This window comes from Lottia gigantea, assembly GCF_000327385.1.
Source record: "Lottia gigantea unplaced genomic scaffold LOTGIsca_26, whole genome shotgun sequence".
NCBI classification, from domain to species: Eukaryota; Metazoa; Mollusca; class Gastropoda; family Lottiidae; genus Lottia; species Lottia gigantea.
Genome location: NW_008708797.1, coordinates 1,855,224 through 1,873,983, shown reverse-complemented (window position 1 = coordinate 1,873,983; position 18,760 = coordinate 1,855,224). Strand labels below are relative to the sequence as shown.

Sequence of the window (18,760 nt, the reverse complement as noted above, 5' to 3'; positions counted from 1 at the left end):
CTAGAAATCTTTCTTATGGTTGAGACGAGGAACCTATGTGATTGAGACTAGGAATCCTTCCTGTGGTCAATGTAATAATAGATATCCTTCTTGTGGTCAATCAAGACCATTCAAAATCCACACAAGATATTGTACAGTTCTCACCCATGAATTTTGTTTTATCAATTATTCAAATATCTTATTGAATTTTAAATCACTTAAACTTATTGGATTATACTCTTAAAAATTATGAAATGCAACAAACAAAATTTCAAGCAATGGAAATACAATATTCGCAACCATATTTTAATAATTTGGATGTTGGAATAATGCTATAAAAGTAAATAGTAATTAACCATTGAATTACTTACATCAGCACCAAGTTTCAAAGGTATTAATATTTAAGAAAGTGGTGTTAGGTAATTTGGAATCTGAAGTACCGGTACCAGTATTTTTTCAACTTTACTTTAAGGCTCTCATCTCAATTATTAGTTTATTTTGAGTCAGGGCCAAGTTAAGATTAAAGACACTACTAGACCTAATAACAGAATTTCTTTCAGAATTTTCTGTGATAATGTTATCTATAACCTCTCGCTTATCTCAGCAATCTTACGAACCAACAATAACAACATAGATCTAACCACTGTAGGCTACCTACCTCAACTGGGTCTTGTTGACTAGAATTATTTGTGTTTCCTTTTTTTCTGGGGGTTTTACACCTTCTGCAACATAAAAAATACTTGATAGAAAATTACGATTTCAAATTTGGTTTTGTTCTAATGATTAATATCTTCATAGATATATTTGGGCATCCACTCAGCCTACACAACAAATGATAGTAAACTGTGTAAAAGTAAGCCGCCAAACAACAAAAGTGTATCGATTGTCACAAAGAAAAATAGCTAAAATTTCCTTAACAAAAGCATTCATGTCAAAAAACTTCGTGATATTTTTTCTTTGAATACTATAAGAAACAAATCGTGCAACTATTGGTACTTACGCAGGCTTCATTTTCAGATGTTATCAAAATTTCAATAAGAAACGGAAAATTTGCCACAATAAAATGACCCTATTCTGTTGACTTCCGGTTTTTGAATTTGGAGCACGAAAATGATTAATCATGGCTAAACCAATGAAAAGAGCGGATTGTGTGTCTAAAAATAGATGTAAAGGTGCATTACCTTTTCCTAATTATCTCCGGCTTGGAAGAAATGCAGCGTGGTGGGGGAGAGGATTTGCCAGGGCTATCAAAAAATCTTTTACGAAGTAGAAATTCTGAAAAGTCCATTTTTCTTCGAGTCGTTTCTTTTTCTAATGACGTCATCGAGAATTTTACGTCACATTGACGCATGCGTAGAATTTAGAAAGAGGATGCCCAGGAGGATTCTTGGAGGATGCCACTTAGCCATAGATTGTGTACTAATAACAGTATGGTGACACACGTGACTGAGTTGCGCCTCAAAATAGTACTGATAGTTTTAGAATGACTTTGCGTTGATGAAAATATAAGCATTAAGTACACATTATGTGTACAAAATTTGTTTTGACAGAGGACAATTTTCAGTCAAAATTTACAAATTTTCATTGTAAACTTAGAATTAACATAAAATTTAAGAATTTTAAACTTGGCCAATAAGAGCCAGTAGATATACCTGGTGTCATAAATAACATAACGTGAACCTTATATAATCCGATAAATCCAAAAAACTCAGTAAGAACCCATAAATATGCAATTAACTATTGAAAAACGCTTAATCAAGATTAAGCTTTTTTCCATAATAACTTAGTTTTATAAATTTTCCAATATTCCAGAATTTACAGGGATTCTGTTGTAACTTTATGACACCAGGTAAGCTAACTGATGAATAAAGATTTATATTGACCATTTCGAGAACTTGTTCATTGTAAGATGTAGTATCACTTTATAATAGACCAGAAGATTCTAAGAACTAACAGTTGACATGTAGAGAGTTGACTGGTTATCGTGTCAACATATTACGAGAGCATTGAATGAATAATTGTTTGACACTGTAATGTAAATTATTTTGTTTTTAATATTTTTGTACCGGTAGATCATATTCTATTATTCTTGTAGATCATTGTTTGACACTATAATTTATAATAGGACAGGCAGCCATATTTTTGGGGGGTTGATTTGAGTGATGTTCCAATTGTCCTTGACAGTCAATTAGCTGTTGTTGAAAATCAAACGATTCTTAAAATCTAATCCCAATCAAAAGTCGTCAATGCCAGTTACGTTCTTTTTTGTTTTCTTTTCTTTGTTGATATGAATTTGTATTTTGTGATGTTGACTTACATTGCAATTACCTGCATCATAATTAATAAAAAAAATGATAAAATTAATTTATGAAGCCTTTAATTGTGTACATTTTTCATGAATTTAAAACCGCATTGAATGTGACGTGTTGCGATTATTAATCAATTGTATAATCAGTTATGCCTTTCTGATTATTCCTATTAATCAATTGCCTATCACTATTGACACTTTAATATGGGTTTTATTAAGCACTGCACCCATTTATTTGTTATATTTTGAAATATTTTTTTTATAATCTAAAGGAGAGATAAAACTGAATGTTATAGTGACAAAATTTGGAAATGTGTTTTAGAAACATTATAACACATGAAGGTCATGACATTAAACAAGAATCATAGATAACAACTGAACTTACTAATATTAATGTAAATTGATATATTATCATCTAGTCAGAAGGCACCATTTTTGTTTTGTTTTTGCGGCTTGATACATTGTTTTCAAATTACCATACTAATAATTTTCATCTTCCCTGATCTTTATATCATTGATAATTGAATTCTTGTTTTCACTTTCTGTGTAGTACTTGAATTGTATGCACAAGAATACTTAGTTAGCCACAACCATTACTGATTTTTCAAGGGTTTCTAAGTTAGCACTTATAGGGAATAAACATAAAATTTGTAAATTATAATCTTGGCCAATCAGAGCATATAAATTATTCATCAGTAGATATACCTGGTGATATTAATAACATAACAGGATCCTTATATAATCCGATAAATCCAAAAAACTTAATAAATATGCAATTAACTATTGGATTAAGCATTTTTCAATAATTACTTAGTTTCATGGATTTTCCAATTTTCCAATTTTTATAGGGATTCTGTTGTAACTTTATGACACCAGGTAAGTTCACTGATGAATATAATACTTGTATTGACCATTCTTGAGAATTAAATTTTATGTTTATTCTAAGGCGTAGTATCACTTAAAATGCTGTTAAGATGAAAAGAAGAGAAATATAATGCAAATTATATTTTAATAAGTAAACAGAATTTATTTTCAAATTTCCACAACTAGCATAAAATATAAAGGAAATGGCACATAATGTAACATATTATATTTATCAATATTGACAGAGACACATACAATACAGCTAGGTGCTCACTTATTATAAAAATAGTTATAAACATGCATTTTCTTTTCAAACAATTCCCCCCAAAAAATCAAATAAATGTTTTTAAGAGTCTTCCAGAAAAAATATTCTTTAGTAGTTTTCTGGAAATCTATTATTTAACTAGTTTTCTAAGCAAACAATGGCCTTTTTCTGTGGAAGTACTTGTAGAGAAAATTGTGACCAAATAAGTATGTGACAGTGTTAGTACCACTCAGTCTGTTGCATGTGACTATGGTATATAAATAGTATTATTTTCAAATATGTAACAGATTTATATACTCATAAAGTTGTGAGAGAAATGTATATAACATATTTATTAATTATTTGAAAATAACACTAGAAAGTTAAAGAGGATTTTCCTCTGCTCAATATAAAAATTAAATCTTTTCTTGAACAGAATTTCATTAATGAAATTTACCTAGAAAGTTTCCAAAAAAAACCCCAATTATATAAGCACATTGTGACCCCATGGAAATTATCATTTATAGTTCCTCTTGTAACACTATGTTATACAATAATACCTTGGTATATGGAAATACTCATAGTAAAATATATAATCTTGATCATCCACAGTAAAATTGAATTGGTTATTATATGACTAGCAATTTTAGGGTGAAACATTCCCTGATATTAGCATTGCTGTGAATGTGACATGTTATTTATCAATAAAAATTGTATCCGACAACAGAATGTTGCCAGCATGAATTCGTCTAGAGTTCACAGAGATAGAGAAAGCTATCCATAACCTTGAAAATTAGCTCAATGTTCTTGCATCAAATGTGATCTGTTATTAACATTTTAAAATCCCCACCGAAGAAATCTACAGACAGAAAACAAAGATAAAACTCTAAAAGAAATAAATATATCAATATAACAAAAACAAAATACTAAATAAAGCATTATGATAACAAACCTTAAAACACCATATGAAATAAAAACACACACCACAAAATAGAAAATATAAGCTTCTTTTTAACTAAAACTTTTTAAATATCTAAAATCAAAGTATGAAAACTGTAAATCTTTTTGAACTCATTTACTATAAAAATATTACTCAAAATATTCAAAATTCTCAATGGTTCTTGCTTACTACGCTACTTGTCCAGTAAAATGGTACATTACACGAGATGTCATATCGTAGGTGACAGCTTGCAACCTCGTATAACGATATATGATGCGAAATTACTTTTCGAGAAAAATGCAAAAAACTATTTGTACGCATATTTTGTTAAAATCTTTTTATTATTTTTTTTACAGCTATACGTGGTTTTCATTCTTTGAAAATATAATAGTACAGTATACGAGGTTTTTCATTTTCATCCGCAGAAAAAGGAACAGTGAACCTCGTATAATATAATATTTTATGAGGTTTTAAACTGACTGTTTATATGTGTTATATAATTAGTGCTTTTTGAGTTATTTACAATCAAGCTAAGAATATGAGGTTTTGATCACAAGATCCGCGCTTTTATGAGCAATCGAACTGTACCAAAAAGTCGAAATGACCAAATATGGCATATACAAGGTTTCAAGCGGTCACCCAGGATATATTTGTGATGCCACCAAAAACCTAAAGTACCATATCCTTACAATAAATCCAACATATCAATAATTTGTGTAGATTATGTAAGCCTGGTATCATATAAAGACCTAGAATTTGGCTGTACCTAAGTTTGAAAAGGTATACATGGATATATTGACTGCAAATAGTTGTATCAATTTAAAACATTTACATTTTTTTATACGATTTACAATTTATACAAATATATATCTATCTGTAAATCTCAATCTGTATATTGCACTTAAATACTAAGCCCTACCTTATATTGCGCTTTCTGGGATTCTAAGCATTTTAATGTACTAGAAATATATTTTAAACTCAAAAAAAGTATAAACAAAGCCAATATTGCAAATTGAAAGGAGCAAACATCAATCCCTTCAATGTTGGTCTCTAATATACAATCACAAACAATATATAATAACTCATGGCAATTTTAATACATCATATTATAATATTACAGATATATATATATATATACAGAATACCTTTCATATAATAATATAATAAAATTATACACTATACATAACAAGGGTAATAATCAAATCAATATGAAAGACAGGGATTAATGTACATACATGTAAGGATATCTAGACACACGTGCTGTTGTTATTCTTATTTGGAGACAAATTTATATTTATATATTGTACAATAATAAAATAGTTTTAAGGTTAAAACATTGTTCAATACATCAATTGTAAAGAGATATAGAAATATTAAACAGAACTTGAAACAAGTAGTTTCATGCTGTGCGCTCTTCAGACAACTGACCTATTTCAGCACAGCGTGAAACTTGAGTATGAAAATGTTTCAGGTTCTGTTTCAATATTCATATATTATACATAGTTTTGTACAATGTAATTTTTCATTTTCTTTCTAAGCTTTAAAAATATAGAACAAAGTTTATCTCATACACTATTTATAAATAGTTCAGTCAAACCTTTATTTGTAAGCTTCAAATAAATTTTCAAATCTCTCTGAAAAAACCTTTTAAAATATTTGATTCTTAATGTTTTTGTTATGTTTTGAAGGTATAAATAAGAAAAAAATATTTTTTGTGCTCATTATGTTTTCTGTATAGAAAAGAAGAGACTGATTTTAGCTATCATATGAAGGGGATTAGAGGGGATAACACTTGTTCTTATAATTATTGTACTTTTTGATATATCAGTCTATATTATTACTGTAATAATGACAGACCTAGAAGTATATCAAATTAAATTGTGAAACAATTCCTTGCACCATTATTAATCATAAACCATTATTATAAACATACCGGTACCAAACAATATTACATTAAATCTGTTGTTTTTAATATGTTATGAGCTATAATTAAGAAATTTGTTATTGTGACCTGTTAGTGTAATAAATTTTTATCATGTAATGAATTGAAAGTATGAGGTTATGTTAATCATAGATATTGGAATTTTCAAAATCAAGATCACAAAAAGGCAGGCATGCTGTTTTCTCTGCCAAAAGTTTTTAACTTCTTTCACATTAAAAATACTTGGTCTTTGATGTTTTAAGTGTCTATACTTTTTCCTTATTAATAATATTATAAATATTTAATTGTGATGTCTAATAGAAAAAAAAAACCTATTTCTTTTTCTTTTTCTTTTCTTCTTTTAATTTCTTTTTCCTTTCCTTCTCTGCTTCTTTTTCCATTTTCTTTTCCCTTTTTTCCTCTTCTTCAAGATATTTAGGATTTTCTTTTATTCTTTCTTCAATACTGAAATAAGACAGCATGTTTGAAATAAAACATAGTCATTTGACTCACTATCACTCCTAAGATATACATTTTTTTATCGATATCTGTTTATCAAAAAATCATGTTATAAATTAAAACACCGAATTTCATTTAAATCGGATGAAAATTGTAATAAATGTAATGTGTTTACAAACACATTTTGACACATTTTTCAAGGGCAATAACTCAAAATCTGTTCATCAAAATAATCACACAAAATTTCATAAATATCAATTAAAAACTGTAAGCCAATTTGCTGACAGACAGACCGAGAGAGTAGTGGTTATTATGACGTTTACACAGATATTGTCAGATATACTTCACTATTATAATAAAATAAATTAAATGTTAGTGTTAAAACGTGGGTATGCAAAAATTCAGTAGAGAGAGGTATTACGACTAGTTTTATGATATTGTTTCAAAATTATCAACTTTCTACCCAGGTTAATATAAGTTACTTTAACATAATCTTAGGTTATTCAAAATCATAATATTTTCTTCAACTAACACAAACTTATACAAAAAAAGTGATTTTGTTAATTATTAAATCTAATATCTACAGAAATTAATTGACGAGTAATTTAAAAAATAACCTGATTAAAATACACATAAAAATATTTTTTCACTATTTTCATTGTGTATGTTGGCATTTAAAACATATTCCATCAAATCAATTGCTCTATTCAATACAGATTCCAAATCAATTGTAAGGAAATGTTGGCCATTACAAATTAATCACTGTATGTTATTAACAGTTGTGCATGGTTTCATGAATTTCATTGAGTGAGTTAACCTACAGAAAGTATATATCATGAAACATTGCGAGTATTTTAATCAGATTAAGAAATAAATTAATAAATATAAAATAAAAATTAATATTAGTAGAGATAAAATGGACATTTTTTTTTTCAAAAATTGTTCTTAAGCTCACATACATCATGTGGGATTGTTATATGGTCATATTCAATATAAATCAGATCAAATGAAAGGAATTGTAGTATTTTGCCAAGATATTGCATCATCTTTATTTTCATATGTACCCACATTCTACTATAAAAAGATGATGGAAAGGTTTTAAAATCTTTTGACAAATTTTAATATCAAAATCTTTTAAGACCACTTAATTATCTAACCTAAATCTACAAGATCATCAAATAATCAAAATAAAATAAAACAAAGGAGAAAAAATATCTACTACTCATGCAGCATGCTAAGACAATACAATAATTTACCTGTAGGTATAGGTATAATATAACCTATAGAAAATCTCAGCTAGGTGTGGAAGGGGTAGTGGAAGGTGTAGATAGGGACTGGTAAATTTTTTCATCATAACTGTGGAATAGGAAAATGAGGAATGATTATTTCAAGGTAGACTTTAGGTGGGAGAGGTTCAGAGCAAAGTCTCAAAGCACTGGTTGTGGAACTGGAAAGTTTTGCATTGTTTTGGGGATATTCACCTTGCAGACAACAATAGATGGTTTTTAAGGACTCTTTGTGCTTTCTGTATATTTTTTTGTCTTAATGTAAACTCTCCAAAGGATTTTAAAATTTCATCAATTAGTCTTAAAAATGCTTTATTTTTTCTAATTCAAGTTTTTCTATGAACATTAAGTGATAAATATCCAATTTGTAACTTTGACAATACATACACTTTGACAGCATCAGGGATATTCAAGTTTTGCATTGGTATAATCTGTCCTAAATCTTGTAATGTCTTCACAAATTTCAACTTTGAACTAAACTTGGAGCTGAAAAAGAATAAATTAGATAATATATGAATACTATGTAAATATATTCAAAACATTGGAGGAATTTTATGACATAGCTTTTGCCTTAAGTGTTAATAGTGAGATTGTATACAGTTAACATCTATATACATACAGGAACAACAACCATCTGAAGGAAAATGGAATACGCAAATAGGAGTCATGAATGGCCCCTGATAACAAATCTAGAAAACCTATTTACAACCCATTCAAGGTCACAAAGACATTATGTGTAAATATGATGTATTAACATAACAATAAAAAACAACATTATGATCATGAATTCAACTTATAAGTAAATAAACAGTCTATGTGATACCTGATAAATGGTTTTGTCATTAAGACAACTGTACGTAACCACAGTGTTGGATGAACTAAAAACAACGACTTTAAATTCTTCTTTAATCTGAAACAAACAACAAAATATTTAATGTAGGCTAACTGAGTATGGACTTATTAAAAAAAGGCAACAGGACGACAGTGAGAAATTTCACCTGAATGTTTACTCTTTTCCAACTGTCACAATATCTTTTAAGTGGACAGTCTGAAGCACATGTGGCCACTAAGTTTTACACTTTGTTTCATTACTCTTGAATAATACTTCAGTTTCAGTTAGGCAATTAGCATCTTTCATTGGTCTTCTAGTAAATGCTTTTCATGCAATTATCAAAGCTCCTCAGTAATATCTGGACATTTTTTAGCAGATAATAACAAAAAAAATATCATGAAACAATGAAATACCTCCTGTCAATCATCTGATAACATTTCTTTAACCAACTAAAACTAGGAGACTGTTTTTTAGGAGTAGCACCATGAAAATATACTATCATATAGTCTTCAGCTACTAATTCTTCTAATGTATGTACTACATAGCTAAAATATATATCCAAATGCAATGAGTAAAACAAGGAAAATAAAATATTAACCAATCTTGAAAAGCCTATGCCCATTCCGATAATTTGCATTGGATCTGGCAGTACAATTATGTACAAACTAATAGGTTCATATTTGTCTCAATACCAATATTCAGTATAGCCCTTTATTACTATGTTGCCATTAGATCCTGGTTGATCTAGATTTATTAAAATGGTATTATTCAAAAATAAATTCTAAAAGGTAGTGAAAAATAATTACTGTTCATTCAAATTGACAATATCATAGTATATATGACTCTCATAAAAATTCATTAGTATGTTTTATTATCATTTATATTAAATTGGTATATGTTACCACTAATTATGAATTCTATATTCAGATTGTAAGATAAAAAGTAATAAACTTATAGAATAATCAATACAGCAGATCAACAACAACGGTTTCAGGATTTGACAATTTTAAATCGATACAGAGTTACATAAAATCATCATAATTAGCAATGTTATCCATAACTATAACTCATTAAAGGGATTGTAAAGATATGTTCAATCTAAATTCTTTATCTATATCGGGACACGTCTGATTGAAAATTGGAATGGCGTCTCTGAGAAAACCTTTTCACAATCCCTTTAATATGAAATATATCTCAACTGCTATCTAGTTTAGAATATTACTTACACAAACAGGTGTTCCATAACATATTGATAATCTTTTCTTCTTTTATCAGGTAAATAACATCCCGAAAATACAATTAGGGCATTTAATCCCTCACCATAATATCCTGTAATATATTGTATATAATGTTCACTAAAGATGAGCCGTGTACTGTAAAAAGAACTGAACCGTGATATGATCCCCTATATTTGTACCACCAGTCTAACTTGTATCACAATTAACCAATTAGGTATACTGTAACATTTGACTTCGGCAAAAAAAGCATGACTTATCATTTATGTATATAATGAGTTCAATTTCATTCAAAATAAACAAAGGCTGAGGAAAACAAACAAGATCACACTGATGTACCAAGGACTGAGTGTGGACTACTAAAAGAGCTTGGTGGATGAAAAAAAAAAAATTGCTGCTCAAAAAGACAAAAAATATGAATCATTCCAATAAAAAGGTCTTTTTAATCTTACCTCCATGTGAGATAACTTTTTTATATGGTTCAATTACAATAAGATCTATCCTATATTCTTTATCTCCTACATTTACAACTTTCCATCTTTTAGCATCGTCTAACTCTTCAGCAGCAGTATATTCTTCTATTGGTTCTGATGAGGATGACTTCGCAGGTGTACCACCTAAAATTAAAGTACAAGAAAACCAATAAACGGTTTTGAATCCTCGTGAAAGTAGAATAAAGTAGATCAATGCATGGCAGTATGAAAAAGACATAGGCTTGCGGCAAGTCTCGCAAGCGAATACGCCCACCAGCAGCTTGATAAAGAGCTAAATGTGAACTGTAAAAGAAACTCTATATCGTAGCCTGTAGAGTGAGCAAGAGTTAAAAAAGTGAAAAAACGCGATATCAGAGTTTTATGCGATATCTCTAAAGAAAATCATCAGATCTGCACCAAATTCAATATTGCACAATTTCATAATGATATTGACACACATACAAATGATCAAAAGAATCAATATAGAATTGCAGTCTGTAGAGTGAGCACGAGCCAAAAAAGTGAAAAAAAAAAACGAACGCGATATCAGAGTTTTATGCGATATCTCTAAAGAAAATTATCGGATCATCACCAAATTCAATAGTGCACATCTTCATAATGATATTGACACACATACAAAAGATCAAAAGAATCTATAGAGAATTGTAGTCTGTAGAGTGAGCACGAGCCAAAAAAGTGAAAAAAAAAAACCAAAAAAAACCCGATATCAGAGTTTTATGTGATATCTCTAAAGAAAATCATCGGATCATCACCAAATTCAATAGTGCACATCTTCATAATGATATTGACAGGTATATATAGGTAGATTTAAAAATGAATGCAGGGTAGAAGAATTTAAAAGAACCCCATGTAAGTTTTCTGTGTATTTATAGACTTTATAAGACCGAATTAGTGAAACAGTACTTAAACTTGATAATTGATAATGAAATATTGTTTAAGTGTGTCAAATAAATGTTAAGAGATTTGAATCTACAAAGATTGATTAATTCCACTGATAAAAAACTTGACTGATACATAGCTGCTAGCAGGCAAGACAACAATACATTTTGAAATCTGTAATGTTATCATTAGAATGATGACACATACATATACAGACAAAACATTAATGACAAATTCAGTACATACACATAATAATATAAAAAATAGTAAAAAATTCACATTATGAATATATGAACTGGATAAACATGGCATTGAATATGACGACTCAAAAAGCAATAAAAGGTAAAGTTCCCTTTAAAATAAAGACATTGAAGACTGAATCAGTATTAGTAAGCAGGACAGATGCAGGGAAATGGTAGGATGTGTGTTGGACGGGTTATTTCACCTACTTTCCCACTCCAAATCATTTGATTCATCATCATCATCATCATCATCATCATCAAGAAGATCATCCTCTGAGACATCATCATTAAATACATCTATATCAGGTACTATTTTTCTCTTAGTGTGGGTATCTGATGAATCAGATTTTCCTATTAAGAGTCAGTGTTAAATAGATTCTAATAAGCTATATAAGAAATAAGCATCTAAAACTACCAGTACTATCTACCAAAATTGCCACCAAGATAGAAAAATATCGACATAAATCTAATTTGTTCATAGGTATAAGCAAAACAAACTAAAAGCAATACATTTGATTCAAAACCCATTTAAACCCATGAAGTCATTTATCAAAGAGAAAATAAAAGATATCTCAAACAAAAAAAATACAGAAAAGTATATTTCTCACCAGGTATTGGTGACTCCATGCTAGCAGAACTATCATCTCTTTGTCTAACTTCTTCACCATCCAAAGCTGGTGGTGATTCATCATCTTGCCATTCATCTTTATATACCACATCATTATCAACCTATAAATATCATCATTTATTTTATAAATTCTATTGTCATTATCATAACATTATCAATATATAAATAATATCAACATTGGTGGCAAGATCTTTTAATGTTTTGTTTCATACAGTAGCAATCTTACAATGATGGATTTGGTTTTGAATAAAATAGCTTTCAAAAAGATTACCTTTGATTCTATAGGTGTAGGTGTGGTTTCAGCTACAACCTATAATATATAAATATAATCATTGAAAAGTCTTAATGTAGGTTACTTACACTCAATCTAATTAAAACTAGATTACAATTTCTTTTCTCTTTTTTTTATGATATTTCCATTGTAATCTATGTCTTTTGTTAGAGTCTCGTTCTGAATTTTCCTTTGTCCATCGTTTTTTCATATAAAATAATGTTAAATCTTGGCAATACACAATGATAAGCAAATAAGAACTGAGATATCTTTTTAACAATTGGTTGTTATGGAATCAAGCAAGAAGCACTAAGAATGCAATGTTAAAGGTTAAACAAACTGGTTTACTAAAGCACTACTGTGAAATTCTGCGTGAGAAGCTTTACATCTATCATACATATATGGGATATCATTAGATCAACAACTAAACAAAAGTATTTTAGTGATAAACAGTGAAGTATGATATGAGATTAGAAGACTTGACAGTTTCTGGTTTATGTCATGCAAAATTTTCAGCATGCCTGGTGAAATGGAATTTACACTGAAGTACACAAACCTGGAAATCACTTAGTGAAGTGGGTGTGGAAGGTGTTACTGGTAGTTGAAACACAGCTAATTCATTATCTACATGCTCAAGCAACTGGTTAGATTGGCTAATCAAATTTCCTACCTGCTGATGTTCTTCCTCTAGCCTTGGATCAGTTGTAAGACTAGTCATACCACTCTCAGTACTAGCTACACTCTCTCCTCTAGCTATACTGATTCTCCCTGCACTTGTCATATACACTTCTTTCTTTTCTTTATCAGATAATGATGTATATGACAAGCTGAGGTTATCATTTGTAGAATCTAGCATGCTCTCTGTTACTGAGTTGACACCAGATTCATTTTTGGTGGTATTTTGTTTTGTAAACGTTTCTTCAACTGCCATTTTCTCTAATGGTTCCTGAACAATTACTTTAGGTTCCATGCTCTGGTTTTGAGTAGGCTCCTCAGTGGCATGTATCATTTCAGCAGAAGCACTATCTTGATATTCATTAATTAGGGACGAATTTGCAGGAATACTTAAATCATCATTTAGAGGATCAGAAGAATCAGCACTGAACTCAATGTCATCCTTTGACTTGTGTTCAATAAATTCAATTCCACTTGTATTAATTGATGATTGATAATCAGTTTGTGGCAAGGAAGATAAATTGTCTTGAACTTGATCAGCAGTAAGTATAGGTTCTGTGTCAACAGGATCAGGAAAAGGCTCCAATATCTCTGAACTAGGCGTGTCAGCAAGATTATCATACAATGATTCTGATTTTGGTATATCTTCATTGATTTGTTTTTCTTTATCAATAAGTTCATCCAGACTCTGATTTAAATCATCTAGGCTATCGTCTAGCGTTGCTTGTCTGAGTTCTTCACTAGTAGCCTCAACATGGCGATTTTTTTCTGCATCGTGTTTCAGTTTTTCAAGAATTTCTAAGTGCTGACTGGGTGATTCTTCACTACTTATCTTTCTAAAGCTAGCTCCTTCAGCTACCTCCCTTTCAGCATCAGTAGAAATTGTAGCAGAATGCTCAGCTCCTGAAAAAATATCTAGATTTCCCCTCAACGGATCCATTTCTGGCAGATAATCAGTTTCTAAAGACAGCGAATTATTTGACTTATTCAAAGGTGGAGCTCTCCTTAATTCTGTATGTTGTTCAATTTCTGGTATATTGGAGTTGGATGGTGGCTCTATGACTTCATCAAAAGAGTCTAATGCTTCCTTGATTAATTCATCAGTGAACGCAACAGCAACTTCTCTAATTGCTTCTTCTGCTATCTGTTCATCCTCAATGGCTACATCATTAACATTTTCACTTAAATTTACTCTGGTTGAAGATACAGAATCATCTGCATCATTTGTGGTATTAGATTCTGTGTCTTCATCCTCTGGAGACTGAGGATTAGTTTCATTCTCTGTATATTCTTCTCTGATGTGTGCAGCTTCTATGTCTAATGCTTCTTTAAAAGCGGTTTCCACTAACTGAGATGATGTTTTTAAAAGCTGTTCTTCAATAGCTGGATCTACAAGGTCATTTTCTAAGTTATTATGATCAGTATTCACCATGTCATTACTATCTGGTTCTGTGCTATGTATTTCAACATTTTCAGTTGGAGACACTTCTTCATTGTCTGATGATTCATTATAAAGACTAGAGTCTGATTCTGGCTGTAGAAATTTGACACCAGATTCAGGGAAATACACACCACTTTTATCCATAATATCATCTTCAGTCTGGAGTGGAAGATCAGAAGGCTTTATTGGTTTTGGAAATGTGTCGCTATTGCAGGGATTATCTATAGGTGTTAAAGGATTGCTGTCAATCATGTAGTCACTCTTATCATCAAAACTGGTTGAAAGATCAGATTGTATGCTCGGTTGATGGACCAATTCAGCCCCAATCAATTTCCCCAAATGAGACTTTTCAACCACTGTGGGAACAGATTGTGTAAAAGATTCATCTCCTGGCTCCTCAGGAATTAGTTCTTGAGCTCCAAATCTGTCTTTTATTTCCATTGGTGATACATCAGAGTATGTTTCACTGTTTCCCTCATTAAAATCAAAACTTGTAGATAAATCAGACTGTATACTTGGTTGATGAACCATTGCATTTCTTATTCCATCAAAATTTGGCTTTAAAGTTGGAACTTCAACATCTTCATTATCTCTTGCTGGAATATTTTGGTCAAACATTTCATCAGCAGAAGACACACTTTCTTTGAAAATACCAGTTTCAAAACTTGGAGATGGATCTGAACCAAAACTCTGTTGAAAATCTAAAACATCCGTAATATTTTGTTCTTTTGGTGCTGACTCTGTTTGCTGATGTTCAGTGCTGGTCATGACATCAGTATCTATTGCAATATTTTGACCAGTAAAAGATGAAGATTCTCCTATTGGACTTGATAATTGATCAGCTTCAGGTTGATCACTGGCATTTGAAAAGAGATTTAAATTGTTGTTGCTTAAATTCCCAGAAGATTCATCATTGTCATCAAATCCAGTAACTATTTGTTCACCTTCAGTAGATATGGTACTAAATGGGTCAAAAACCTTTTCTTGTTGTGATGACATACTTTCCTCATCATTCAGTATAGAATCAAAAGGATTCGACTGTCTAAAAGGATTTGTTGACTCTCCATTTGATGAAGGTGTATTGCTTTTTTGTTCCTTAGTTGGGGAGTTTGGTGAATCTTCCTCACTTTTGATAGGAGCAAATGGGTCAAATACATTTCTATTGTCTTCTGGTTCGTCACTAAGAAGTGATGTAAAAGGATCAAATGCATTAGGATTGGGGTCAAAATTGTCTTCAAATGATCCTGTTGAATTTGTCTGTTGCTTTTCTTTTGTTTCTTCAGATACTTCATTAATATTGTCAATCGAATTATTCGTGTTCATCAACCCATTTAACAAGTCAAAAGAACTTTGATCTGTTAGGTTTAGTTTGGTGTCAATTATAAGATCTTCCTCATTTTCATGTGAATGTGAAGTCAAGCTGTCTGCTATTTCTGATGTCACAACATTAGTGGATTGTGAGTCTTCACATAAATTTTGAAGTAATTGTGTTGCAGCAATTTGAATACTTTCAGGTTCATTGGACATATCTGTTGAGATCTGTGATGCAACAACATTTCTTGCATTTTCTTCACCATTAGTAAAATCATTCAAAAAATCTTTAGAATTGTCTTCAGTTGAACTTTCCAGTTTAGGTTCAGAATCATCATAAACAGGGTTATCAAATGACATGTTGTCCATAATATTGGAAGCAAGAACATTATCCTTAGTGTCTGAATCGGTGAGTAGATCATCTAATAGACTTTCTGCATTATTATCATCTGGAGATCTCTCACTGGCTAAACTTTGTGACACTGTATCATTCTGTGTATCATTCTGTTCAACTTCTGTTTCAACTGATAAATCTTCTGTAATACCCAAACTAGTTTGTTGATCAGATGACATCTGCTGAGATAATTGGGAAGCAGCAATATTTTCCATTTCTTGCTCACTTGAAACTAAATCATTCAGTAAATCCTCTGGTTGATCAGAAAGAATCTGCTGGGTCATGTTAGAAGCAACAGCATTATCAGCCATTGGTTGAGTACTGGAAACATAAGGGCCTCCTGTAAGATCATTAAATAGCTCTTCTGGTTGATCAGATGATATCTGCTGAGTTAAATTGGAACTAACTGTGATATTCTCCATTGGTTGAGAATTTAAGACTTGAGAATATCCTAATAAATCATTGAATAGATCTTCTGGCTGATCAGATGACAACTGTTGAGTTAAATTGGAGGCTACCTCATTATCAGTTGACTGGGTAAGTGATACATTTGAATCTCCTAATAGATCGTTAAATAGATTCTCTGGATGATCAGATGACAACTGCTGAGATAAATTGGTAGCAATTTGATTACCATCATCTGCATTCGAAATTGAAGAACCTCCTAATAAATCATCAAATAGATTTTCTGGTTGATCAGATGACATCTGTTGAGTAATATGGGAAGAAGAGGCATTATCTGCAATAGGATCAGATGATAAGTCACTAAATATATCCAATGATTGATTTAATGACATCTGCTCTGATATTTGGGACTTGACAACATTGTCTTTAGATGTATCATCTAGTTTCACATTATCATCACTAGACATCATATTTTCCACAAAATCGTTGGAAACTGCTGTTAAACTATCTGAGGCTCCCGAGTCATTCAAAATAGACTTAAATAAATCATCTACTTGTTTCTCTTCAGACATCTGTTTGGGAATTTCAGAAAGCAAACCATTATTTACTGCTTCTGACTCGGTCAAAGAACTTGTATGCAATGAGGACTCTTCAGTGTTGGGAGATGCTTGAATATTTTTAGAATGCTCTGCAAGAATCATATCCTGGACAACTACTGGCTCATTTGGAGAATTCACATCACCTGATGATTCTGTATCAGATGATCCTGATTTCACCAAACCCATACTCAAAAGATCAGAAGATTTAGATGCCTCATCTAATTGCGCTGATTCTAAAAGATTATCTGTGGTGCTGATTCCAGAAATCTCATTGTTCAAATTACCATCTGATTCTGCATCAAACCTCTCTTCACTTAATCTCTTTGTTAATTCTGGTCCAGAAAATCCATGATTAGCAAACTGATCAAAAGACTTATCAACATAGCTGTTATGAGGTGTGTATGGAAAAGAATTCACACCTAAAGTTTCACCACCTGTAGCGTTATCTAATGATGCACGTTTTTCACGAATTTTAGCCACAAGATCAGAGTTTTGGAAACTGGGAAGATTTGTCTCTTTGGCAAATGTGTTAAAACTATCACTGATATAACTGTTAGCAGGTGTGAATGGTTCAGAATGTTCGCCATCAGAATTATTCTCTGAATCACTTTTACCCATGGATGCTTGCCTAGCCTTTATGATTTGCACCATTTCTGAATTATTAAAACTTGGTAAATCTTGCTGTCTACTCATTAAACCAGTGTCAAAATAACTATTAGGAGGTGTCACTGGGTAACTGGACATTTTCGAACCTTGTCCAGAGTTGGCCCCGCAAGCATAATCCAAAGGACTCTCTGTGCCTAAGTTGGTATTGACACCAAAGTTGTACATGTCAGCTTCTGTTAATTCAAAATTATCTTCTTCGTTGTTTGTGGTATTGTTTTCATAGTGGTGATTACTTGATAATGAACTACTGGTTACAGCTGGTTCAATATTAAATACATCATTACTGGTTGAAATACTGGTCGTACACTGTGTATTATTAGCATTAACTTCGCTATCATTATTATCACTAGATTTAACCGTATTAATGTCATTACTCATAGAGCCATTGGACCATTGATTACTGCTAGATGTCTCATTAGTGTGCTCTTGAAACAAATCACTTCCCTTCGTGTGTTTCTCACTATTGTCTATTGTATTGAGTTGAGTGCTGAAAGGATCGAACATATCCATGACTTCAGGTGACATAGTTTCATTACTGAGAATATGCTGTTCATGATCACTCTCGCCTTTTCCTGAATCAGCCATGGCACCAATTACTGAAGAATTACTCCCTTGATCACCAGGACTCACTGTATTTTGAAGTTGATTAATTGCTTCATCAGGGCTGGGTTCACCAGTTAAAAATCC

The 18,760-nt window shown here is 31.1% G+C and overlaps 1 protein-coding gene across 1 annotated transcript; it reads right to left on the bottom strand.

Moving 5' to 3' along the window:
- Positions 1–8,393: 8,393 nt before the first annotated feature.
- LOTGIDRAFT_74903 (hypothetical protein) lies at positions 8,394–10,656 on the bottom strand (the record flags this gene model as incomplete). The annotated part of the gene is made up of 5 exons (XM_009055896.1): positions 8,394–8,487; positions 8,825–8,911; positions 9,247–9,378; positions 10,060–10,162; positions 10,521–10,656. Coding segments are annotated over 5 exons (552 nt in total), but the record flags the coding sequence as incomplete, so codon positions are not given.
- Between the last annotated feature and the right edge of the window lie 8,104 nt (positions 10,657–18,760).